Source organism: Cibotium barometz, chromosome 7 (genome assembly GCF_041138505.1).
Source record: "Cibotium barometz isolate CiBa-2024 chromosome 7, ASM4113850v1, whole genome shotgun sequence".
Lineage (NCBI taxonomy): Eukaryota > Viridiplantae > Streptophyta > Polypodiopsida > Cyatheales > Cibotiaceae > Cibotium > Cibotium barometz.
This window is the reverse complement of record NC_141052.1, coordinates 36,089,317-36,112,217: the sequence shown is the minus strand read 5'-3', so window position 1 is coordinate 36,112,217 and position 22,901 is coordinate 36,089,317. Positions and strand designations below refer to the sequence as shown.

Genomic DNA, 22,901 nt, shown 5'->3' with positions numbered 1-22,901 from the left:
AAGCTTGAGAAGCTTAATTGGTATGGTTTTTTTTAATGCTATTGAAGTGAATTGATAATGTTAGAGAAGAGTTACATAATTTAATAAATGCTATTGAAGTTAATTTCTATTTATGTTTAAATTCTAATAGTTTTTATGAAATTTCTCTCTCTCAATCAAGAAATGGTCATACTCATGACCCATTCTCAATCCAAATCAAGCTTTTCATAAAGCTTTTCCTTAACCCAAGATTAAGCTATGCTTGAGGCCAAATTAATGGCTTTTTTCTATGCTTTTAGTTTATGTATATTGATGATTCAATCCATTATGGATGAATGATCCAATTAGAGATCATTTTAATTATTTCCTTAATGATAAGCTTTATCCCTTAGAAAAATTGAGATTTATCAGTCATAGCAGCGGAGCTATGGCAAAATTTTTATAAAAATTATGCATAAAATAATTTCATTCAAAGCATAAAAAGAGGACTTCCTACCATATTCTAGGAATTATCATCCTAGATTAATTGAAAGATATTCATTGTAATCATAGAGAAATTGATTTTTATATTATGCATAATTGATTTTCATGCATAGAAGTATGCATAAAAGATAATTTTTTTATATTAAAAGTGTTACTTTTATCATTTTTAATTTTCATGCATAGAAGTATGCATAAAGGAAAATTTTTATATCAAAAGTGTTACTTTTATCATTTTTAATTTTCATGCATAGAAGTATGCATAAATGATAATTTTTTTTATATCAAAAGTGTTACTTTTATCATATTGGATTTCATGCATAGAGGTATGCATAAAAGATGATTATTTTAATGTAAAAGTGTTACTTTTGTCACAATTGAATTTCATGCATAGAGGTATGCATAAAAGTTGATTATTTTATTATAAAAGTGTTCTAAAAGTGTAATTCCTACCAAATTGACTTTATGCATAAGAAGATGCATAAAAAAATTTTTGATTTTTAATTCAAAAGTGTCATCCTCATCTAAATTGAATTTATGCATAGGAAGATGCATAAAAGATTGAATTTTAATTCAAAAGTGTCATTTTCATTTAAAATGAATTTATGCATAGGAAGATGCATAAAAGATTGATTTTTCTTCGAAAGTATTAATCTCCTTAAATGGAATTTATGCATAAGTAAATGTGTAAAGAAATCTTATATCAAATATAAGAATTCTCTTGTATTCTATAAATAGATATGAGATGTGATAGGATGTGATAAGAGGTGTATAAGAGGTGATAAGAGGTGATAAGATGAATTAAGATGTGATAAGATGTGTATGGGATGAGGTAAGAAGTGTATGTGATAGGATAAGATGTATATGGGTTGTGATAGGGCGAGAATGGATGTGATGTAAAAGATTAGATGTGAAGGCATATGGGGCTACATGAATGGGAATGTGAAAATGGATGTATGTATGTGGATGTGTGGATGTGGAGATGGGAGTATGGATGTATGAATGTGAAAATGGATGTATGCATGAAGATGTATATGCATAGATGTGAATGTGGATGTAGATGTGGATGTATAGATGTGAATGGGAATGTGGATGTGAATGTGGATGTAGATGTGGATGTATAGATGTGAATGGGAATGTGGATGTGGATGTATGTATGTATGTGGATGTAGATGTGAATGGAAATGTGGATGTAGATGTGGATATATAGATGTGAATGGGAATGTGGATGTGGATGTATGTATATATGTGGATGTAGATGTGGATTTATAGATGTGAATGGGAATGTGGATGTGGATGTATGTATGTATGTGGATGTGGATGTATGTATGTATGTGGATGTGGATGTATGAATGAGGACATGATAATGGATGTATGCATGTAGATGTGGATATATGGATGTGAATATGAATGTGGATGTGGATGTGGATGTATGGATGTGTATGTATGAATGTAGATAAGGGATGTGGATGTATAAATGAGGATGTGAAAATGGAGGTATGCATGTAGATGTGGATGTATGGATGTGAATGTGGATGTGGATGTGGATGTATAAATGAGGATGTGAATGTGGATGTGAATGTGAATGTGGATGTGGATGTATGGATGTGGATATGGATGTGTATGTATGAATGTGGATATGGGATGTGGATGTATAAATGAGGATGTGAAAATGGATGTATGCATGTAAATGTGGATGCATGGATGTGAATGTGAATGTGTATGTGAATTAATGTGTATGTGAATTAATGTGTCGTCGATATGAGGAAATGTGTATGTGAATGTGTATGTGAATTAATGTGTCGTCGATATGAGGAAATGGATGAGAATGAGTACACATTGAATGGAATGTGGAATAAGTAATGTGGACTAAGGAGGGATAATGTGGACTAAGGAGGGATAATGTGGAAAGACGAGAGTAATGTGGACTAAGGAGGGATAATGTGGAAAGACGAGAGTTTGATTTAGAAACTGTATTTTGTGACTGTTTGTAAATGACTGTTTTATGTCAAGAATGCTGGAGAATGAGTACACATTGAATAAGTAATGTGGACTAAGGACGGATAATGTGGAAAGACGAGAGTTCGATTTAGAAACTGTATTTTGTGACTGTTTGTAAATGACTGTTTTATGTCAAGAATGCTGGGGAAGCATTTTGACCATCTTGTGGATTAAGGTCATGAAGACCTAACTGTTAAAGTTGCAACTGCTGACGGAGAGTCAATGGAGGACGTCTCGCGTAGCAAGGTCGACCGAGGTCTTGACCAGCCTCGGTTCGATTTAAATGGTGAGCTTCCGGTACGGTGGATGAGGGACCAAGGAAGCGGCCTATGAGTGAAGCGCTAGGTCACCTGCGAAGGATCCTAGAGGGTGCTGACCATACGGTGCTCGGGCTCTGGGTCGCCCAGGATACCCACGCGTGCGTCGAGGAAGATATTGGAACAAGGAGTAAGAGTTGTTTTGTGAAACCGGGCATGGATCTGGTTGATTGACCTTGCTGGTCTTCAATGGATGAGTCCATGGCTCTTTATATGGATCTGTTGGTTGATCTTGCTGATCTTCAACGAGAGTCCATCTTGAATTTTTATAAGTGATTATATTGCCGAGTATTATGGGCTAGGAACTATTGAAAAGGCCCCTGTGTGGACAGGTGGTGAGCGTTCTAGTTGCCAATGATGCCATAGATACTCTGATGAAGGAATGATGGGAAATTATGAATCAACCGGATAAATTGGAAGATTGTGATCAGTGGTACTATGGTTTCATTAAAGGATTGTTTTAAAGTTAGCTGATGCTAAGAAAAAGGCAATTTCATATTGGGTGTGTAAGTGGTGTGACTAGTTTTATGTTTGTATGAACTTCCGGCTAGGGAGCCTTGGAACTCTTTTCCTTGGTACCCGGGACAAAACCTAACCAAATTCCAAATTGGATCCCATCACTACAGTGGTTGGGCGGTTGGCTAACCCATGGGATCGGATGGGGTTAGGCTGGACTGATGGATCCGTAAATCAAGATTTAATTTCTATTATTACGATAGATGAAGTAAATCCCGGATAGAAATTGTTCTATGGATAGGAATCAACGGCTGTGCCTCTTGATGGGGAAAAAAGCGTTAATCCCAATGATCCAAGTGCAAGTTTCTTCTTTGATTTGACCAAGTACCGTTAAAGGTGCAGTCAGATCAGTTGATCCGTAATGATCTTGACTACGTTAGAGTAAAGAGTTATCCTGGTGGAATCGCCCATGCTTTTCGGGTAAAGGAAGTTTTTTCGGTTTCGATTTTGGACAAACCGACGGATTAGTCTCTTGTCCGGATATCCGTGGGTGAGGCCTCGAGTGTGAGACCCCTAACCGCGCATGATGTGCTACTTCCGCTGCCAGTATCCTGAATCCGTTGCTCGGTGGGAACAGGGATCTCACACTTAAGAGGCCATGGAAAATCCGGGCCTTCCCCATACCATCGTACCCAAACATGATCCGATGGGAACCAAACTTTGCAAGCATGTGGAGGGGACCCACCCCCACATGCTTGCAAAGTTTGGTCACAATTGGGGCATGTTTGGATTGGTAATTAGTGCCTAGTGTGGATTTTTCAAGTCTCTTGGTGCTTAAGAGGCCATGGAAAATCCGGGCCTTCCCCATACCATCGTACCCAAAAATGCTCCGATGGGAACCAAACTTTGCAAGCATGTGGGGGGGACCCACCCCCACATGCTTGCAAAGTTTGGTCACAATCGTAGCATGCTTAGATTGGTAATTAGCGCCCAGTGTGGATTTTCCAAGTCTCTTGGTGCTTAAGAGGCCATGGAAAATCCGGGCCTTCCCCATACCATCGTACCCAAACATGCTCCGATGGGAACCAAACTTTGCAAGCATGTGGGGGGGACCCACCCCCACATGCTTGCAAAGTTTGGTCACAATCAGGGCATGTTTGGATTGGTAATAAGCGCCCAGTGCGGATTTTCCAAGTCTCTTGGTGCTTAAGAGGCCATGGAGAATCCGGGCCTTCCCCATACCATCGTACCCAAACATGCTCCAATGGGAACCAAACTTTGCAAGCATGTGGGGGGGACCCACCCCCACATGCTTGCAAAGTTTGGTCACAATCGGGGCATGTTTGGATTGGTAATAAGCGCCCAATGCGGATTTTCCAAGTCTCTTGGTGCTTAAGAGGCCATGGAGAATCCAGGCCTTCCCCATACCATCGTACCCAAACATGCTCCGATGGGAACCAAACTTTTAAAGCATGTGGGGGGGACCCACCCCCACATGCTTGCAAAGTTTGGTCACAATCAGGGCATGTTTGGATTGGTAATAAGCACCCAGTGCGGATTTTCCAAGTCTCTTGGTGCTTAAGAGGCCATGGAAAATCCGGGCCTTCCCATACCATCGTACCCAAACATACTCCGATGGAAACCAAACTTTGCAAGCATGTGGGGGGGACCCACCTCCACATGCTTGAAAAGTTTGGTCATAATCGGGTCATGTTTGGATTGGTAATTAGCGCCCAGTGCAGATTTTCCAAGTCTCTTGGTGCTTAAGAGGCCATGGAAAATCCGGGCCTTCCCCATACCATCGTACCCAAACATGCTCTGATGGGAACCAAACTTTGCAAGCATGTGGGGGGGACCCACCCCCACATGCTTGCAAAGTTTGGTCACAATCGGGGCCCAGTGCGGATTTTCCAAGTCTCTTGGTGCTTAAGAGGCCATGAAAAATCTGGGCCTTCCCCATACCATCGTACCCAAACATGCTCCAATGGGAACCAAACTTTACAAGCATGTGGGGGGGGCCCACCCCCACATTCTTGCAAAGTTTGGTCACAATCAGGACATGTTTGGATTGGTAATTAGCGCCCAGTGCGGATTTTCCAAGTCTCTTGGTGCTTGAGGCCATGGAAAATCTGGGCCTTCCCCATACCATCGTACCCAAACATGCTCCAATGGGAACCAAACTTTGCAAGCATGTGGGGGGGACCCACCCCCACATGCTTGCAAAGTTTGGTCACAATCGGGGCATGTTTGGATTGGTAATTAGCGCCCAGTGCGGATTTTCCAAGTCTCTTGGTGTGGGGGGGACCCACCCCCACATGCTTGCAAAGTTTGGTCACAATCGGGGCATGTTTGGATTGGTATGGCTTATATTTAGGAGTAGGGTTGCCACTTAGGAATAACTTAAACACTTGTAGGACATTGAGACTACGGTCATAACCTGCGGTGTACAAACACACTTGCCTTTGCATAGCACTATCTACCACTTAGTCTCACTTTGACTAGTCTTTACTCGCTTCTTTTAGCACTCTTTAAAACTCTAATCGGCCTTTCACTTGCATGCTCATGTGTGAGATTGTCATTTCTGGTTTTTTTTCAATAAAAGGGCTTTACTTGTCTTCCATTGTTTTTTGCAACTTTTGTTTCTACCGCGCCGGAGGACGTGCGCGATTTAGGAAGGGCGGAATGTTCCACGGGAACACTCACGGGAACACGGATTATGAAAGGAGGCCGGAAGCAATTAATGCGAGAGAGCGGGATTGTAGCCATGGGAACATAAAGATGCACATAATTTTTCCATATTTTTGTGCCGAAGTGTAATGTAAATCGTTTTAGGCCAATGTGGGTTCTAAATGAGAGTTCTAAGTGTATTAAGCAAGGCTCACTTATGGGGTTGTCCGCCCATGTGTGAAAGAGGCCTAGGGTTAGGGTTAGTGACATCTCTACAAAAGAGATGTTAGCAACACCATATTGGGGAATTTGGGAATTTCCTAAGTCCCACTTTGAGAAATAGACCTATTTTTTGTGCATTTTGTATAGAAATATTTGTATTTTTATAGCCAAACCTAAAAGTTTACCTTATCTATGAGAATAAAGCAAATTAAATGTTGAAAAAATAACTAGAAAACTAAAGAGTATACTTCATAAAAGTATATTTTTGACCATGTGGCCGAAGATCACAAAAGACAATATTATAGGACTATTGAATTAAGAAGCAACAATGCATATAGTTGCAAATGAACATTTTAGAATATATTTCCATACACAAATGCTACAACACTTCCACATTAATATGCATATAGGACATATGTGTAGATCATACTTAGAAAAACATATTTTAAGAGGAAAAATATTCGACCATGTGGCCAAATATCAATAGACACCAACTTGACACCTTTGTAATATGTCATACCAATATTTCAATCAAAGCAGTGCAATCGCAATTGGCAAAAGCATTGTAGCTATATGATACAAAAAAAATTCTTCCTATATATTTGACCATGTGGTAAAACATCAAAAGATCCAACACTTTAGACAAATATTTGGATCAAAGTAATGCAATTGGAATTGATTCAAGCATTCTAGCTACCATACAAGAAATTGCTTCTTCCAATATTACTTCAACAATATACTTGAAAATAAAATTCAAAACAGCAATACTGAGACTAATTTGAGATTTAAACTTTTCTAGTATATTTTGCATTCATGCACGCATTCATTTAATATCAAAGCACAATTAGTATACCTTTTCATAAAAACACATTTTCTCCATCAAATTACATTTAGAATATCATTCTTCATTGAGGAGCTTGTATATAATACAATGAATTCTTCCATGAAATCACAATCCAGCAAACTTGAGCTAGTCTCTCTGATGTTGAACGCATTTATAAACACCAAGGTACAAGTTGTAGAAAAGAGTGTATTATTTTTGTGTCACCATTTTCGTGGAAAGTACAATTTTTGAAGGTTTTTTATATGAAGTGTCTAGCTACATGACCATTTATGTAGTCTTCCTTATATCCTAGCTGATGAGCAAGTTGCATTGCTTCCATATCCTTTAGAGTAAAAACCAAAGGAATCCGCTTTAATCTCGATACTTGTGAGACACCCAATGGATGGGTTGGATGAATTGAGACTCTTGATGATGATCCTTGTACAATTGATGATCTCTTCAAGCAAGAAGTGATTGAAGATTATTGCATATATATTCCATCTCCACGATTGATGCTGTTGGGTTGTACTGATGATAAAGATGACATAGCATTATCATCTCCTTTAAGCCATGTGTCAATCACAACCTTGAATTGTGTGTACAACTCATGTCCATATTGAACTAGCTCAAGTCCATATCGATCAAATTTTATGACTTCACGTGCATCATGGGATCCACTTAAGCGAGTCAAATAGGGTAGAAGTTCCTCAATCAAGATTGAGTCTCCTTGGTTAACATCAAATGTCTGTGGATAGATGCGGCTCTCAAGAGGGTTAGGACACCCCTTATAGGGACTATCATCTATCAAAATAGTCTTGCTATGTTCACAAACATTGCCATATTCGTTCCACACATACTGAAGGGGCTTGAACATTGCTTCCACCCCCATCTTGTCTGGCCGATAGATGATCTTGAGTGGATGCGTATGGCATTTCTCCTGTCCCCAAATCATGAAAAAAGGATATCTCCTTTTTGCATAGCTCTCCAAGCAATTGATTATTGCGATGACATTTTTGTGTGAAGCTGTAGACCAAACTCCCACTTAGAATCTTGCAAATGTAGCTTCAAGAAACTCAATGCATCCTGGTCAAAGAACAACCCATTGCTTGCCCACTCGAAAACTTTGGAACCTCTTTGATTTGGAAAAACAACGTTGTAAAATAAGACCATTGAGATCAAGTATCACATATAGTTTAGTAGCACTTTTCGCCAAGGCCACATCACTTACTTTGTTTGCTCTGCTCAAATCTGCCAAATATGTAAATAGACTATTCTTAGTCAAATTTGAATCATTCTATCATACAACACAAAGGGTAAGAACAAAATAGACATCTAGTCTCTTACAAGATTTTTTTTTCATTTTAGAGCTAGTAAGCTAAGATAAAAACATTATATATAGTTCAATAGGACTATATATAGTTCAATAGGACTAAGTTTATTGTACTATTCCATATGTACATTGTATAAGACATTAAATTTAATATGCAAATAGTATGCATGGATGGTAGATACTTCATCAAAATATATTTTTGACCATGTGGCAAAAAAATCTCAAAAAGTAATATTATATGACTATTGAATTAAGATACAACAATGTATATAGTTGCAATGAACATTTTAGAATATTTTTCCATACACACATGCTACAATATTCCACATTGATGTGCATGTAGGACATGCGAGAAAAAATATTTGATCATGTGGCCTAATATCAATAGACACCACATTGACACCTTTGATAATACAAGTCATACCAATGTTTCAATCAAAGCACTGCAATTGAAATTGAAAAACTCAATGTAGTTGTATGACACAAAACATTTTCTTCTAATATATTTGACCACATGGCAAAATATTGAAGGACACAAAACTTTAGAGAAAACCAATACCAACATTTGGATCAAAGTAATGTAATAGCAATTGATTGAAGCATTCTAGCTATACCATACAAGAAAATATTTCTTCCAACATTATCATGTACTTCATACTTGTATTTTAATACAAAGGCACAAACTTTTTGCAACCAATTTTAGGTACAATATGATGAAAATATTTCTAGAAATAAGGACTCTTAAACAATAAACACAAAACTGAGAGAAATAGGCTTGTAAGGCTTGCTTTTTTAGATAGCACCACAAAATGAGAAAATATGTAGGAAATGTTATGTCATGAAATCGTCCTCCAAAACACAAGTTCAACCTTACACCATAGTGTTCTCATTGACAAAAGTTAGAGATAGAGAGGTTCAAACACCTGAAGTAGCCTTCAACCTCTCTTTCATAATAATATTTGCTATGTCTTGGCTTGATTCATCCACACCCTCTGGCGGTTGAAGTAGCCTTCAACCTCTCTTTCATAATAATATTTGCTATGTCTTGGCTTGATTCATCCACACCCTCTGGCGGTTGAAGTTAGAGATAGAGAGGTTGAAGTAGCCTTCAACCTCTCTTTCATAATAATATTTGCTATGTCTTGGCTTGATTCATCCACACCCTCTGGCGGTAGGTCAAGAGCTAGAGCACCAATGGGAGGAACCTCTTGAGCACTTGTAGGTGGGTTGGCGCTCTCATGGGCTCTCCAACATGCCACTTCAATCTCTCTTTGCTCTTGACTATTGCACACCACTGCAATAGTCTTAATGCGATGTTCCAATGCGAGCTTTGATGCAACACCACATGAGAATATATCACATACAACCTCATGTGCATCATTGAATGCCTTGATTGTAGCCTTGATGACCTTCTTTTTCTTTCTAAATATGGCCTTTGCAATAGTTTTTTCTTCTTCAAGCTCTCCATCCTTTTCTTCCTTGTCAATGGCTTCAATGGATTCATTATCCAAAATGCATGGCTTGTTGGAATTTCCAACATATCGATCTAGATTGATGAAGCTTTTCTCCATGGTCACAAGTGTCAACACAACAAATGAATCCATGGCCCCAAAAGCAAGACTCTTGGCCATTGGTAGGAAGTCAACACTTCCAACTTGCATATGGTACTTGCATGAAAGATTCTCAAGGGCCTCCTCCATAGCTGCCATTTGTTTGCGGTTGAGAAATGACAACAAAATGAATTGTTTAGGCTCACATGTCATTTTTAACAATGTGAAGACCACCTTTCCAAACATGATAGAATCCCATGTCATGCCCCCAACTCCATGTGCCGCTTCTAGGACAACCACACTAATGGTAATAGGATCTTTATACACATTATATATAAGATCGAATGTCTCAAGGTTGCACCCCACAATATATACTTGCCAAGGTAAGCTAGTAGAAGAATGAAGAGGATCTTGCTTCTTCACAATAAGAAAGTTCACAGTGTCTTTTTTGCACCATTTGGCAATGGTCCTGCATCAGCCCCACGTGTGAGCTTTTTTGACACCCAATCACTGCAAACAACTAAAATCTTTGTGTATACATCGTTGGTGATGTCGTATTCAGCAACAAGATCTTCCCAACTCTTTATCATACTATTGCTAGCATGAGTTGAGGCATTGAAGAGAGAAACTAGCTCCTCATGGAGCACCCTATCTTGCTTGATTTGCTTTGCTCTTGTCTCCATGTCAACAACATCCTCTTTGTCCCATTTGTTTCTAAGAAAGACGATGTGTCCATCATTAACTTCCTTTTGTAATGTGAGGATGTCCCCATCCTTTAGACCCATAAGGCAACGAAAAGTTGCGGGAGAAGGCTACCTTCCCTTCTTTGTGGTGGTATCCTCTTAAGATGAAAGCTCCCCCTTTGAGTATCTCTTCATGATGGTAATCCAACCATCAAATATCTCTTATGTGCTCACTATCATATGACAATCACGTGATGCACACTTTTCTCCAATGTATTCTATAAATCTCTATCAAAAATAAAAATATGAAATGAGAAAGAAAACACCAAATGCATCTTGAATAAGACAAGCTAAGGTTGTACATCATTACCTGCCATGGTACTCTTTGAGGACTACCCAAGCCCTTGTTGAGGTTTTGGTGGAGACCCTGCTATCCATTGATCCCTTACTTGTTGAAGTTGCTCAAGATAAGGACCATTCTTCATAACATTGTGGGATTCCATATTTGTCATCCTAGAAAGCTCAATGCACATTTCAGCAGGACAGTCCACCAAGATTCTTGCATTCCTTGTGGCATATAGATGTTTGGTTGCTAGGCATCGATGAGTGCTACTTAGGATATAGATCTTTGCCGCATGGATTGAGTGAAGACCTGATATGATCCAATAGGAGTAAGAATGTAGCTTATCCACTTCCACCTCGTCACCAATGCATGGGTCGCTTCACATCACTCTCCTCCAAAAAGAGCATGAGGTATGCTGCTGTTGCTAGATTCATGGGATTCTTTACAAAAGATGATGTTAACTTTTGCACACAATCCCAACATAGGCATATAAAAAGGTGGTGCCTCATACCATCTACCAACATCAATAGGAAACTGTGTGGTTGAGCCAAATGGAAAGTATTTTTCAAACATGTGAAATCCTGAACCATCCTTTTTACCCTTCTTCTTAACCATGTCCAGAAAGTCAAAGGTTCTTTCAACACCCTTGACTTCAAGTGACACCAAAGGTGTTACTTGGATTACTTGTGCCTTTGAAGATTGGTTTGTGTTGTCCAGAGGAGTGTTAGGAGGTACACTCACAACAAGAGCCTGTGAGTTTGAAGCTATTGATTGTGCTTGTGCATCTTGAATCTTTGTCCTCTTCTTTGGTCGAAGTTCACTATGCTTGATAGACTCAAATGTAGCTATTATGTCCTGTGTGCCTGATTTCTCCTCTGGGAGGCTCCAACCCATTGCTCTCAAAGAGTATACTTCATCCTCTTTTATATGTGTAGATTGAAAAGATAAGGGATCCAGGTTGTATTCAATGTTCTTTCCCTTGATCTTTACTACAATACATGGGATCCCTTCCTTCCCAGCACATCCATCCATCAACCCCTCAATGATCCCAACTTAATCATATGTTGAATCCTCAAGCTTTGAAGCATATAAAAGGACATTGTTTGCCCTTTTTCCTTCTTTGTCATAAACATCCATAAACCAAGGCCACACAAAATCCCCACTAACTCCATCAATGATTTGATTCTCCTTCCTTGCCGAAGTAGATTTCTTTGCCATTGAATAAACCTACATAAGTACAAAAAATAAGATATATTTGAAATAAATATCAAGTTTTGACCACATGGCCAAAGCTTTACTCAATAGTGTTATGATTACCATATGCATGCATAGGATTTGACCATTTGTATGTCCAAATATCATCATAGAAAGGGTTTAAGTTAGAATTTAACCATATGGCAAGATATTGCATAGAAATATTAGGTTTTGACCACATGGCCAAAACTTTATTCAATAGTGTTATGATTATAATATGCATGCATAGGATTTGACCAATGTATTTCCAAATATTATCATAGAAGGGTTTAACTTGTAAGTTAGAATAGTGTTATGATTATAATATGCATGCATAGGATTTGACCAATGTATTTCCAAATATTATCATAGAAGGGTTTAACTTGTAAGTTAGAATTTGACCATATGGCAAGATATTTTCACAATGGAGAGAAACATCAAATTTGGCTTTTCCAATTGATGAAGATGCATGCCACCATATTCTATTCCTAGAAAATTGGACATAAAAACATAGGCTTATAGATTTGTCTATTTGGTGAAATATTATCTAAAAAAGGACCAAGTTAGAGTGTTATGGCTTATACAAAATGTAGTTTGGATGAAATACTTATCACAAGAAGGAGAGTATATACATGTTTATTAGTATCATGAATTTTCAAAGTCTTTACTAAAGTTTTTTTAGTACTAGAGGACCTTGATATATCACGCCATGTTTTAGTATGCATGTTGATAATATTTTCACATCTCAAAATAGAAAGTGTTGAATACAATATGCATTTTGATGAGATATAGAATTTGACCATATGTCCAAATCTCATCCTCCAAAGGGTTAAGTTAGTATGTCCCTATTTGTAAGGTATAATTTGGCGATAATAATGCCAAAACTTATAACAATTGAGAAATATTACATTTGATCTTTCTAAATAAGGAAGATGCATGCCACCATAGTCTATATCTAGAAAATTGGCCAAACCAACATAGCCTTATAGAGTATATTATTTTTGTTACAATGGCAATACAATGGACAATGAGGGGTGATAAGTTCACCATAGAAAATTGTTTTGTCCATATGGTCTAAACTTATGTAAAAGGGGACTGTGTTAGATTCATATGGTTAGTGAAAATGTACCACAGGTGAAGTATGATTTCAAGAAGAAAACAATGTAACATGTCCTTGGCACAAACATGGCATGTGGAAAGTTTTTTCTTATAGAGAAAGGTAAAAAATAATTTTATCCAAAAATTTATTTTTTCTTATAGAGTAAGGTAAAAAATAATTTTATCCAAAAAATTAAACTTAATATGTCCTCAATTGTAAGGTAGAGTTTGAAAATCTTGTCATAATGCAGAGCAGTAATGGATATCAATAGAGGTCCTTTCCATTTGAACACATTCCATGCCACTAGGGTCTAGTGTTGGCAATTTGATTATACCAACATGGTCTTCTAGACTATAAATGTGTTGTTGTACAAGTGGCCATATGAATATTTAATGGATAAAACATCATTGCAAGAAGGACACTACCTTGTAGTTTATAGCATGGATTGTAAAGGAAATGTCTGCTCTAATTTGCTTAATCTGAGCAGACATGTCTATATGGTCAACTTCCTTGAGGCATTTCCATGATCTTATTTATCTTACTAGCTAATTATGATTAAGAAAGATTAATTATGTAATTAAGTATTATGAACCAGAAAATCAAGAAAATAAAGAACATGCATGAGGCAAAGAGCCTACCTTTAAATGGCTATGGTTACGATGCTTGCTGGCAAAGTTCTGATTAGCGTCAATATTGTGAATGGCTATTATTGTTGCAAAGCTTCCTAGCAAAGTCGCTTTTGATTAGCGTCTGATTAGCGTCAATATTTAAGAAGAACTTCAAATTTCCATAGCCAAAAACTACAAAAAAAAAACAGCAATGACGTGTGAAGACAGAAACAAGAAGATGAAAAGAAGTAGATATGCAAATGAAGCATACATGAAGGGTCAAAATCTTGCTTAAGCACAACTAAATCTTTTGATTAGAGAGCTTAGGTGAGTCGTAATGCAGAGAAAACATCACAGAGAGAGCAAGAACAAAAACCAGGGTCGAAAGTGCGAGCAAGAAGAAGAGTACGTTTTTAGGAGAAGAGGGAAATCCTAGAGAGAGAAGATAGAAAGAGAGGGCCAAATTCAAATTCTTAGAGGTTCACATCACTAAAGGATATCTTCTTTAATAATAAAAAAATGGACGTTTGATAATAAATGGAATTATCTTAAAAAAATCACTTTTATCAAAGTTCGTAAATAAGAATTAAGTAATTGATTTTTTTTCATGGGCCAAATTCAAATTCTTAGAAAAGGTTCACATCACTAAAGGATGTCTTCTTTAATGAAGCATATATTCTCAAGAATATATCACATTTAATGAAGAACATTTATAAAAAATGGACGTTTGACAATAAATGGAATTATCTTTAAAAAATCACTTTTATTGATTTATTTTCATGGGCCAAATTCAAATTCTTAGAAAAGGTTCACATCACTAAAGGATGTCTTCTTTAATGAAGCATATATTCTCAAGAATATATCACATTTAATGAAGAACATTTATAAAAAATGGACGTTTGACAATAAATGAAATTATCTTTAAAAAATCACTTTTATCAAAGTTCGTAATAAGAATTAAGCAATCGATTTTTTTTCATATCACACATAGGTCTTACCGTGGGGCCGGGGACTACCGGCAGCCCCCGGACCCCCGCCAACCGCTGGGGGCGTTACCCCGTCCGGGGGCGTTGCCCCCCCCCCCCACTGGGGGGCGGTGCCCCCATACCCCCAGGGGGCGCTGCCCCCCAGACCCCCGTCTGGGGACGTTGCCCCCAGACCCCCACCAAGGGTGTTGCCTCTCCTAGACCCCCATTAGGGAGCATTGCCCATAGCAACTAGTGCCTCAAATGTCGTTTAGAGTTTCCAAGAAATCCACCACTATAGTGAATAATATTATAATATTATTATATTCTAAAATATACTATTATAATTTCTATTATTTTATATTATGATAATAAGTTATATTATTAAATATTATATTAAATATTAAATATTAAATATTATGTTATTAAATATAATATTAATTTATTGATATATTTTTTTATAAGACAGCATAGAAAGCAATAAGTTAGTTACATAGGATTACTCATTTTGCATCATTTATTGCTTTGCTAAAAGAGTTCCTATGTCTACATAGATATTTCAAGGTGTTGAGGCTATTCTAATATTAATGCCATATAAAATAAGATTCATATCTTGCTATTCTATTTTCACGACCTTTACTTTTCATTATATGGATAAATCTACTCTTTTCAAATCTACTTTTTAATTTGACACAACTCATATTAGTTACTTCTTGATGTATATTACTGACAAAATGTGCACTACATTTAGGCCATAATACCAACTATTGGTATATGATTATTCAATTTTGCATCCAAAATTATTGCTTGTGCATGCACTAACATTTGTGCTTCCCAATATATTAATAACTATTCTACTTACCACGTGGACATAAACTTTGCACCAACCAAATCTTATTCATACTATGCCTGCAATACATTAAACCTTGAGAGGATTTGACCATGCAGCTAAAACATTCTCTACACTATAAATTGTCTTCCTTGGAAAAGTTACATATGGCCTGTAAATATTTTAAGAACGATAAGCCTTGAGAGGATTCGACCATGTGGCTAAAACATTCTCTAAACTTGCACACCATAAATTGTCTTCCCATGGAAAAGTCACATATGATCTAAGTATATTTTAAGAATGATAATCCTTGAGAGGATTCAATCATGTGGCTAAAACATTCTCTACACTAGTACACAATAAATTGTCTTCCATGAAAAAGTAACATATGATCTATAGATATTATAAGAATGATAAGCCTTGAGAGGATCGAACCATGTAGCTAAAACATTCTCTACACTAGCACATAATAAAGTGTCCTCCGTAAAAAAGTAACATATGATCTACATATGTTTTAAGAATGATAATCCTTGAGAGGATTCAACCATGTGGCTAAAACATTCTTTACACTAGCACACAATATACTGTCTTCCATGGAAAAGTAACATATGATTTGTACATATTATAAGAACAATAAGCTTTGATAGGATTTGATCATGTGGCTAAAACATTCTCTACACAAGCTTTGATAGGATTTGATCATGTGGCTAAAACATTCTCTACACTAGCACACAATAAATTGTCTTCCCATGGAAAAGTAACAGATGATCTACCCATGTCTTAAGAATGATAAGCCGTGCGAGAATTTGTCCATGTGGCTAAAACATTATGTAGACCATCACACACACCATGAATACTTTTAATACTAAAGTAAGATATGATGTGCATATATACTAAAGTAAGATATGATGTGCATATATTATAGGCTAATGAAGTTTTGGCCATATGGTCAAAGCATCCATTTCAACTAAGCAATGATGACTACATAGACCTTTTTTATCTAGTAACTCAAGTAATCTAGATCAAGGATATACTACCATGTTCATTGAGAAAACAAGTTTTGGCCATGTGGTCAAATTTATTCTCTATCTTATGATGTTGGAAAATGGAATACTGCACTAATTTTGCAATGTATACTTCAGCTTGTCATCTATTAACGCATGTTTTCATTATCAATGCTATGTGATTACTTGATGAATATAAGATCACTCAATCTCTTATGATTAAATGTCTTATGATGAATATAAGATCACTCAATCTCTTATGATTAAATGTCTTATGATGAATATAAGATCACTCAATCACTTATGATTAAATCTCAAATTTTTTCACTTACTCAGGCAACATGGACCAAGACTTTCATTGTGGGGATCGTGTCAATTTGATGATGGATCGAGATGTTGTTGCACTTGGAACAGTATGTGCAATATGTCCAACTGACACATGCCATGGGCAAGTCCTTGGAGATGGATTTTTGTCAGTTTCTATTGACAACTGCCTAAATGATGATGCAGCTTGCTTGCCATTTCCAAACAACAATGCAACAAAGGTCATTCAGGCAGTGGGTAGTTTTGTAAAGTGGGAAAAGAAAGATGTGGTGGTTGTTACAGGTGCCTTGATGATTGTTGATGATGATCATGCGGTGCCACCTTCTAATGATTTTAATGCTGTTGGAGATGAGGACACTCCAAGTATCCGTGAAAGTTGGAAAGAGCGTAAAGTGATGCTCTGGACAAAAGGCAATGAGAAGTACGTTGGAACAGGGATTATTCTCTTAACATTTCCATATGACGTGATTAACTTTGATCTATTAGGAGAAGAAGATGTGGGTGTGGTGGTAGATCAGATCCTTGATCCAACTACAGGGACAGACACATGTGACATGCTTCAGTGCGTCAATTTGGTTAGGTGGCCTATCAAACAGGTCACCTTTGATGATGGTACACCACTGCTACATGAATAGGAAACACAAGCTTTCACATCTCCAAATGAGAGTATAAAAGATGTGTGTGAGGAAACTGAGGACTTTATTGCAGGTTCAAAATCCATTTTCTTACAAAAGAGATCATATTGTATGATCAATAGAAGGCCTAGAATTCTTGCTCTCTCAAAGCTTCAGACTTGAGAACTTCAATGGAATCAGTTTTACTTGTTGCTACAATTGATTGTTGTCCTCTACAAAGTGTTGTCAATATGCTGATAGAGATGTAGTACACCAATTGCGGAGGCACTTCTAGGGGTTACGTTTGGAAGAACGTACCAACTATGTTTATGATGTTTTGGAGTCATCATGCCGCATTGACAATATGTGTGCACGAAAATACAGTTTTATATTCAATGGGAAAGTTGTATGCGGTAGGGCATGGTATGGGATGCATGGCATAAGGAGAAATTAGAGCAGCTTGGGATCACACACAAATGGGCAAGGCAATCTTGAGAGACTTTATTGAGAAGAATGCAAAGCAAGTGCCACATAAAAGTAGAACCATGCAGGATGGTTCCAGAGAGACATAATTGGTCATCCCAGATGTTTATAAGCAAATAGACATATGGGAAGAAGTGAATGCCACATTAGATGCTATTGGATGTAAGCAAATGTCTTTGTCCACATTCAATTGAATTTGGAATACAGAGTTCAAGCATGTCACCTTAGCAAAGACAAGCGAGTTCTCCAAATGTAGTGTCTGCTCAGAGATCAAAGAATAACTTGCAGCAACCAAATGCCTTGAAGAACGCAACATACTATTGAGGAAGTGTCGAAGTCACATGCTGCAACAACAAAGTTGTCGAAACATATACTATGGATGGTGTCTAGCATCAGTGCTAAATCCTGAAAAGAACTTGTGCATCATACATGACAAGATGAACCAACAAAAGACAACTATCCCGAGGTTGAGAGTTTGATCAAAAGAGACAGATAGATCCACTCAACTACCAGTTTCCTTGACAAGCATGATCACACATGGGCATGGGGAAGGAAGATATGGGCACTTTGCGAGCGATTGATCTTTGGCCCCATGATCGTAACTTCACAGTTGCCTCATTGTCTCTGTGTTTCAAGAACTTGGAGCGACTTGATAGGCATGAAGCTGGTGATGTACAACTAGATGGAATGCCAAGATCAAGCTCTTTGTTGCTAAATGCATTAAACTCAAGGAAAGCACTAGACTAACATCAACAAGGTTCTCATACTACTACACAAATGGAGGACATAATACTACAGGATGGACAACAAGGTTTTAAACAACTACCGGAGAACTTGTTGCTACAGCTAGATAATTGTGGATCAGAAAACAAAAACCGTTATCTCTTTGCATATTTATCATTGCTTGTGGCACGAGGGACCTTCAAGATGATCCAAGTTGGGTTTCTCATGGTGGGTCACACACATGAAGACATTGATGCAATGTTCAGCAAGTTCTCAGAAAATCTTAGAACAAGCATGACATTCACTTTTCCTCACCTTATGCGGCATTTTCAATTGTGCCAGTCAACAAGGCCTTCTCCTTTTTTGTTGACACATGTACCAGACTTCAAGAGTTACATTGAAGGATACTTATGTGACTCCAAGGATGCACTTGTTGGTCACTCAAAACCACTTCACTTTTGTTTTTACATGCAAGGGGATACACCTCTAATGCAATACAAGATCCATCCTAAGTCAGTAGAATGGTTGCCCCAAGAGAAGGCGGTATTGAACTATGAAAAAGAGACTTGCAACAACACAAATTCACCAATAATAGTACTCTTGTTTGACTTGCATAAACTATTGTATTCTCTACAGAGGTACTATAATGCACCCAAACTGTCACAACCAATGACCTTACTTTGCATACATACACCCAATGGCAACTTTGAGACCTCTTTACAACATACACAGTGTTTGCACAACCAATCACCCTTCCTGCAGTTCCAAGAACAGAGTTCTACAGAAACTTGAAACTTACTCGCCGTAGTACTTGTGAACGCCTACGAACTGAAAAAAGGAGGTCCAGATGCGACCGCAACGCATTTTTGGCCCAAAAATTTGGTCCAACAAATAGTATAGGTGCCCTTTAGCTGTCCTCCTACAAAGAAAGCTCCTCAATCGAAATTCATTTGTTGCTGATGCCTCTCGAAGAGCTCCCGACAAGGGTGTAGTAGCCCCAACACAAAAAGAGGAAAGAGTAGATGAAGCTCTTACCCTCATACCGTTTCCTCCTGTGCTTCTCTTGCTTGCTGCTTAGCCCTTAGCATGAACCAAGCTCTGATACTATGAAAAGATGCAGGAGAGAAGAGAGCTTGAGCTCTTGTAAGCACACACACACTCACACAAATCCTAGAAGCCAACACACAAGGTGAGAGACTAAAAATTCTTCTTCTTCACACAACAAAAGAGATCTACAAAGAAGATAAAGTGACTAACACACATAATAGAGTATATACAAGCGGTCCATAATGTGAATACGCTAAGAGGAGTGAGTAGATGTGGACTAGTCTGTGTAGTCTAGCTATCGAATCTCTAGTGAAGATATGTTGGTGATAGCTACCAAACCCGCCAGTGATATAAATGTCGATCAGTCATACAGGAACCTCGGGAGTGTCAGCTCATGTTGCGCTTGACATCTCAAAAAGTAGTGTCGTATCATTGTTAAAGGCTATTTAAATGAACAATGTATAAGGTCATTGATTAAGGAACTTGTCTATATATGTCGCACAGTGTGGTAGGACTACTTAGAAAATAAAATTTATGTGTGAGTTGGGTGGAAAGTGGTAGGATGGAATGTCTTGACGACACCATCCTATAGATGCCTGGACCCGATTAGTCGGGTAGCTTTCCGATAGATTAATTGAAAGTTCTACATTAGGTAAGTAGGTTCTTGGGAAACTCTACTCTAAAGGAATGGGCCAGCGGCCGTGCCTTACATGGATGGAAAAAAAAACATTGTTTCTAGGAATCAAGAATAGAGGTTTCCCAATTTAAGGTCAGTCACTCTATGAGTGATTTAATTTTAAGAGTCATTTAGAAGACCATGCTCCCCCTGCGGAATAGAACTAGGTCTAACCTATTAATCGTATCCTTGTATCTTTACTTAGTCAAGGTGTCGACAAGTAGAAAATTTTTCTCAAGTTAGACTTAGTAGACTATCTTATGGTTTCCCCTATTTAAGAAGGGGAGGGAACCTTACACAAGGCTAACAAGAAGGTTTTTCAATAAATGGCTCAACTTTAAACAAAAAAAGAGAAGGTTGAGAGGAAACTTGCATATGAAAGAAAGAAGAATGCCTAGCTGATAGACCAATGTAAAGCAATGGAAAGAGAGCTTCTAGAGTCCCATGGGTTTTTTAAAACAACTCCAAAAGTTCCAAGAGGATTAGAAAAAAGGTCACCCCCCACAGAGCAAAAGAGAAATATGAGCAAGTATCCTTGAAGATGGATGAAGCCTATCAACTAGCTCAAAGACACAAAGATGAAGTAGAAACAAAGACTGAAGAACTTGAATTGGTTCTTAGAAAAAAATAGGAGTGGAGATACAAGCTCTCCTCCTAAGAAAATGGGTAATTTCATGGATACCCTCTTCTCTCATGCTTCTCGGTTAGCCACCCTAGATATTGCACCTAGAACGCCTAAGCAAACTCAACCCTTTTTTGCATCTACCTTGTTGTCAATGACTGAAGGGGGAATAGATTTTTTATTTTCCATTATCCTTGATGATGTTGAGTTTATGTCCAAAGGGTTGTAAAACACACTATACCCACTTTTATCATTGCCATATTTCATAGGAATGTAGAACTTCAAGAGCCTAATGATATGTTTGAGTTTTTAATTCACCTTATAGTTCTTAACTTTATGGTATAGATAGGACTCTTTCTTGATGATGAAGAGCCCTTACTTTTTAGTTTACCAAAAATCATGTCTGAGGATTACTATTGCCCTATGGAGTTTATTTCTAATAGCCTAGTTTGGATTTACACTTATGGAATATATGAAGCTAGGGACTGCTATTTATCACCCTCTAGGAATCTGGAAAGTATTCTTAAATCTATGCTCCCATCTGGAAAAAAACGTCTAGTTTTAGGGAATTTCAAGATGTTCAACTAAACTATCCTAGCTTAGATGATGAGAGCATACCTTCCTTGGAAGTTAAACTAGAAAGTAAATTTAGAGACAAACCACGAGACCTTTATGTAGATAAGGAAGAGAAGAAGCGGCTAGAAAAGCTCACAACTTTTTTAGTAGCCACTTAGAGAACCTCGCTATCTCAAATTCTGCCCAAAAAGAATCCACAAAATATGAAAAACCTCCAAGGAATACCAATTTTCATCTGAAAGGTTTCTTGGCTAAGCAAAGGAAGGAATGGGTACTTACTACCCAATGGAGACTCTATGAGATGGAATAGATCCTTACCTAGTTGAAGGAAGTTCTTCTCAAGGCCAGTGAGAAAAATAGTCACACTCACCTGCAGTGTCTCAATTACATGTAGAGCTCGTATATATAAGATCTAGTAGAACCATGGACCATGTTTAGAATGACCATGATTAGGATGCCCAATTGATTGGGCAAGATAAAGGATTGTCTGGTGGCATCTTCACAAAGTTCAAGTAGCGTGCCGTGCACAGATGGAAAACTAGTAGCCCTTGTGAGTATGGAAAACTAGTAGCCCTTGTGAGTATGTAGATGTTAGAATTACGATTTGTAGATGAACAAAGGGCTGGACTGAGTAGGATGAGACTCAATGAATGAAAAATAAGAAAATCAGATCGAAGGCAAGTATACAAAGTGTTAGCCTAGGGCATGAATAATGTGTGCAAGAATGGGATCCAATGTTGGAGTGCCTTGATAAGGTGCAATTAAGACCAATCGGTGCGATCGACAAAAGGCCTGTGTGCATGTCCGATGGACCACAAGGTAGGAAGTGTTGTCCGCTTGGCAATGTACCTAAGTACCAGTAGTGAACGGATGTAAGTAAAGAGGATTGACCGCACACCGAAAACTTGTAAGGGTTTGCCTATAAGTAGAAGCTGATTTAGGTTTGGTGGTGGCAAGGTTTTCTTATGGATTTACGGGTGGTTTCGCAATTGGGCTATCTAAGCGATGCATTGCAAACAATCCTAGATGTGCCAGCTCTACCCTGCAAGGGGAGCGCTCTACCCACTCAATGGGGAACAAAAATAAGCACTAAAAGGAGGGTGAAGAGTTTACCTCCACTTACCGATTTGTTGGGAAGACGAAAATGTCAGTGCTGTGTTGATCGTTGCTTGCCGATAGCAACCGGATGAGGTAATCTCCTTGCCAATTGCTTCATGGCACGCGGTGGCATTGTCTTGGTGGTAATG

General features: G+C 37.9%; 1 protein-coding gene across 1 annotated transcript; it reads right to left on the bottom strand.

Moving 5' to 3' along the window:
• Nucleotides 1–9,330: 9,330 nt before the first annotated feature.
• Nucleotides 9,331–10,063, bottom strand: LOC147636935 (uncharacterized). The gene has a single exon (XM_086800988.1). It carries the CDS (start codon nucleotides 10,036–10,038, stop codon nucleotides 9,331–9,333), a length of 708 nt encoding a protein of 235 aa, XP_086657114.1. The 5' UTR covers nucleotides 10,039–10,063.
• Between the last annotated feature and the right edge of the window lie 12,838 nt (nucleotides 10,064–22,901).

Coding starts and splice junctions, on each gene's coding strand:
- LOC147636935 (XM_086800988.1), bottom strand. CDS start 10,038: ATGACATGTGAGCCTAAACAATTCATTTTGTTGTCATTTCTCAACCGC.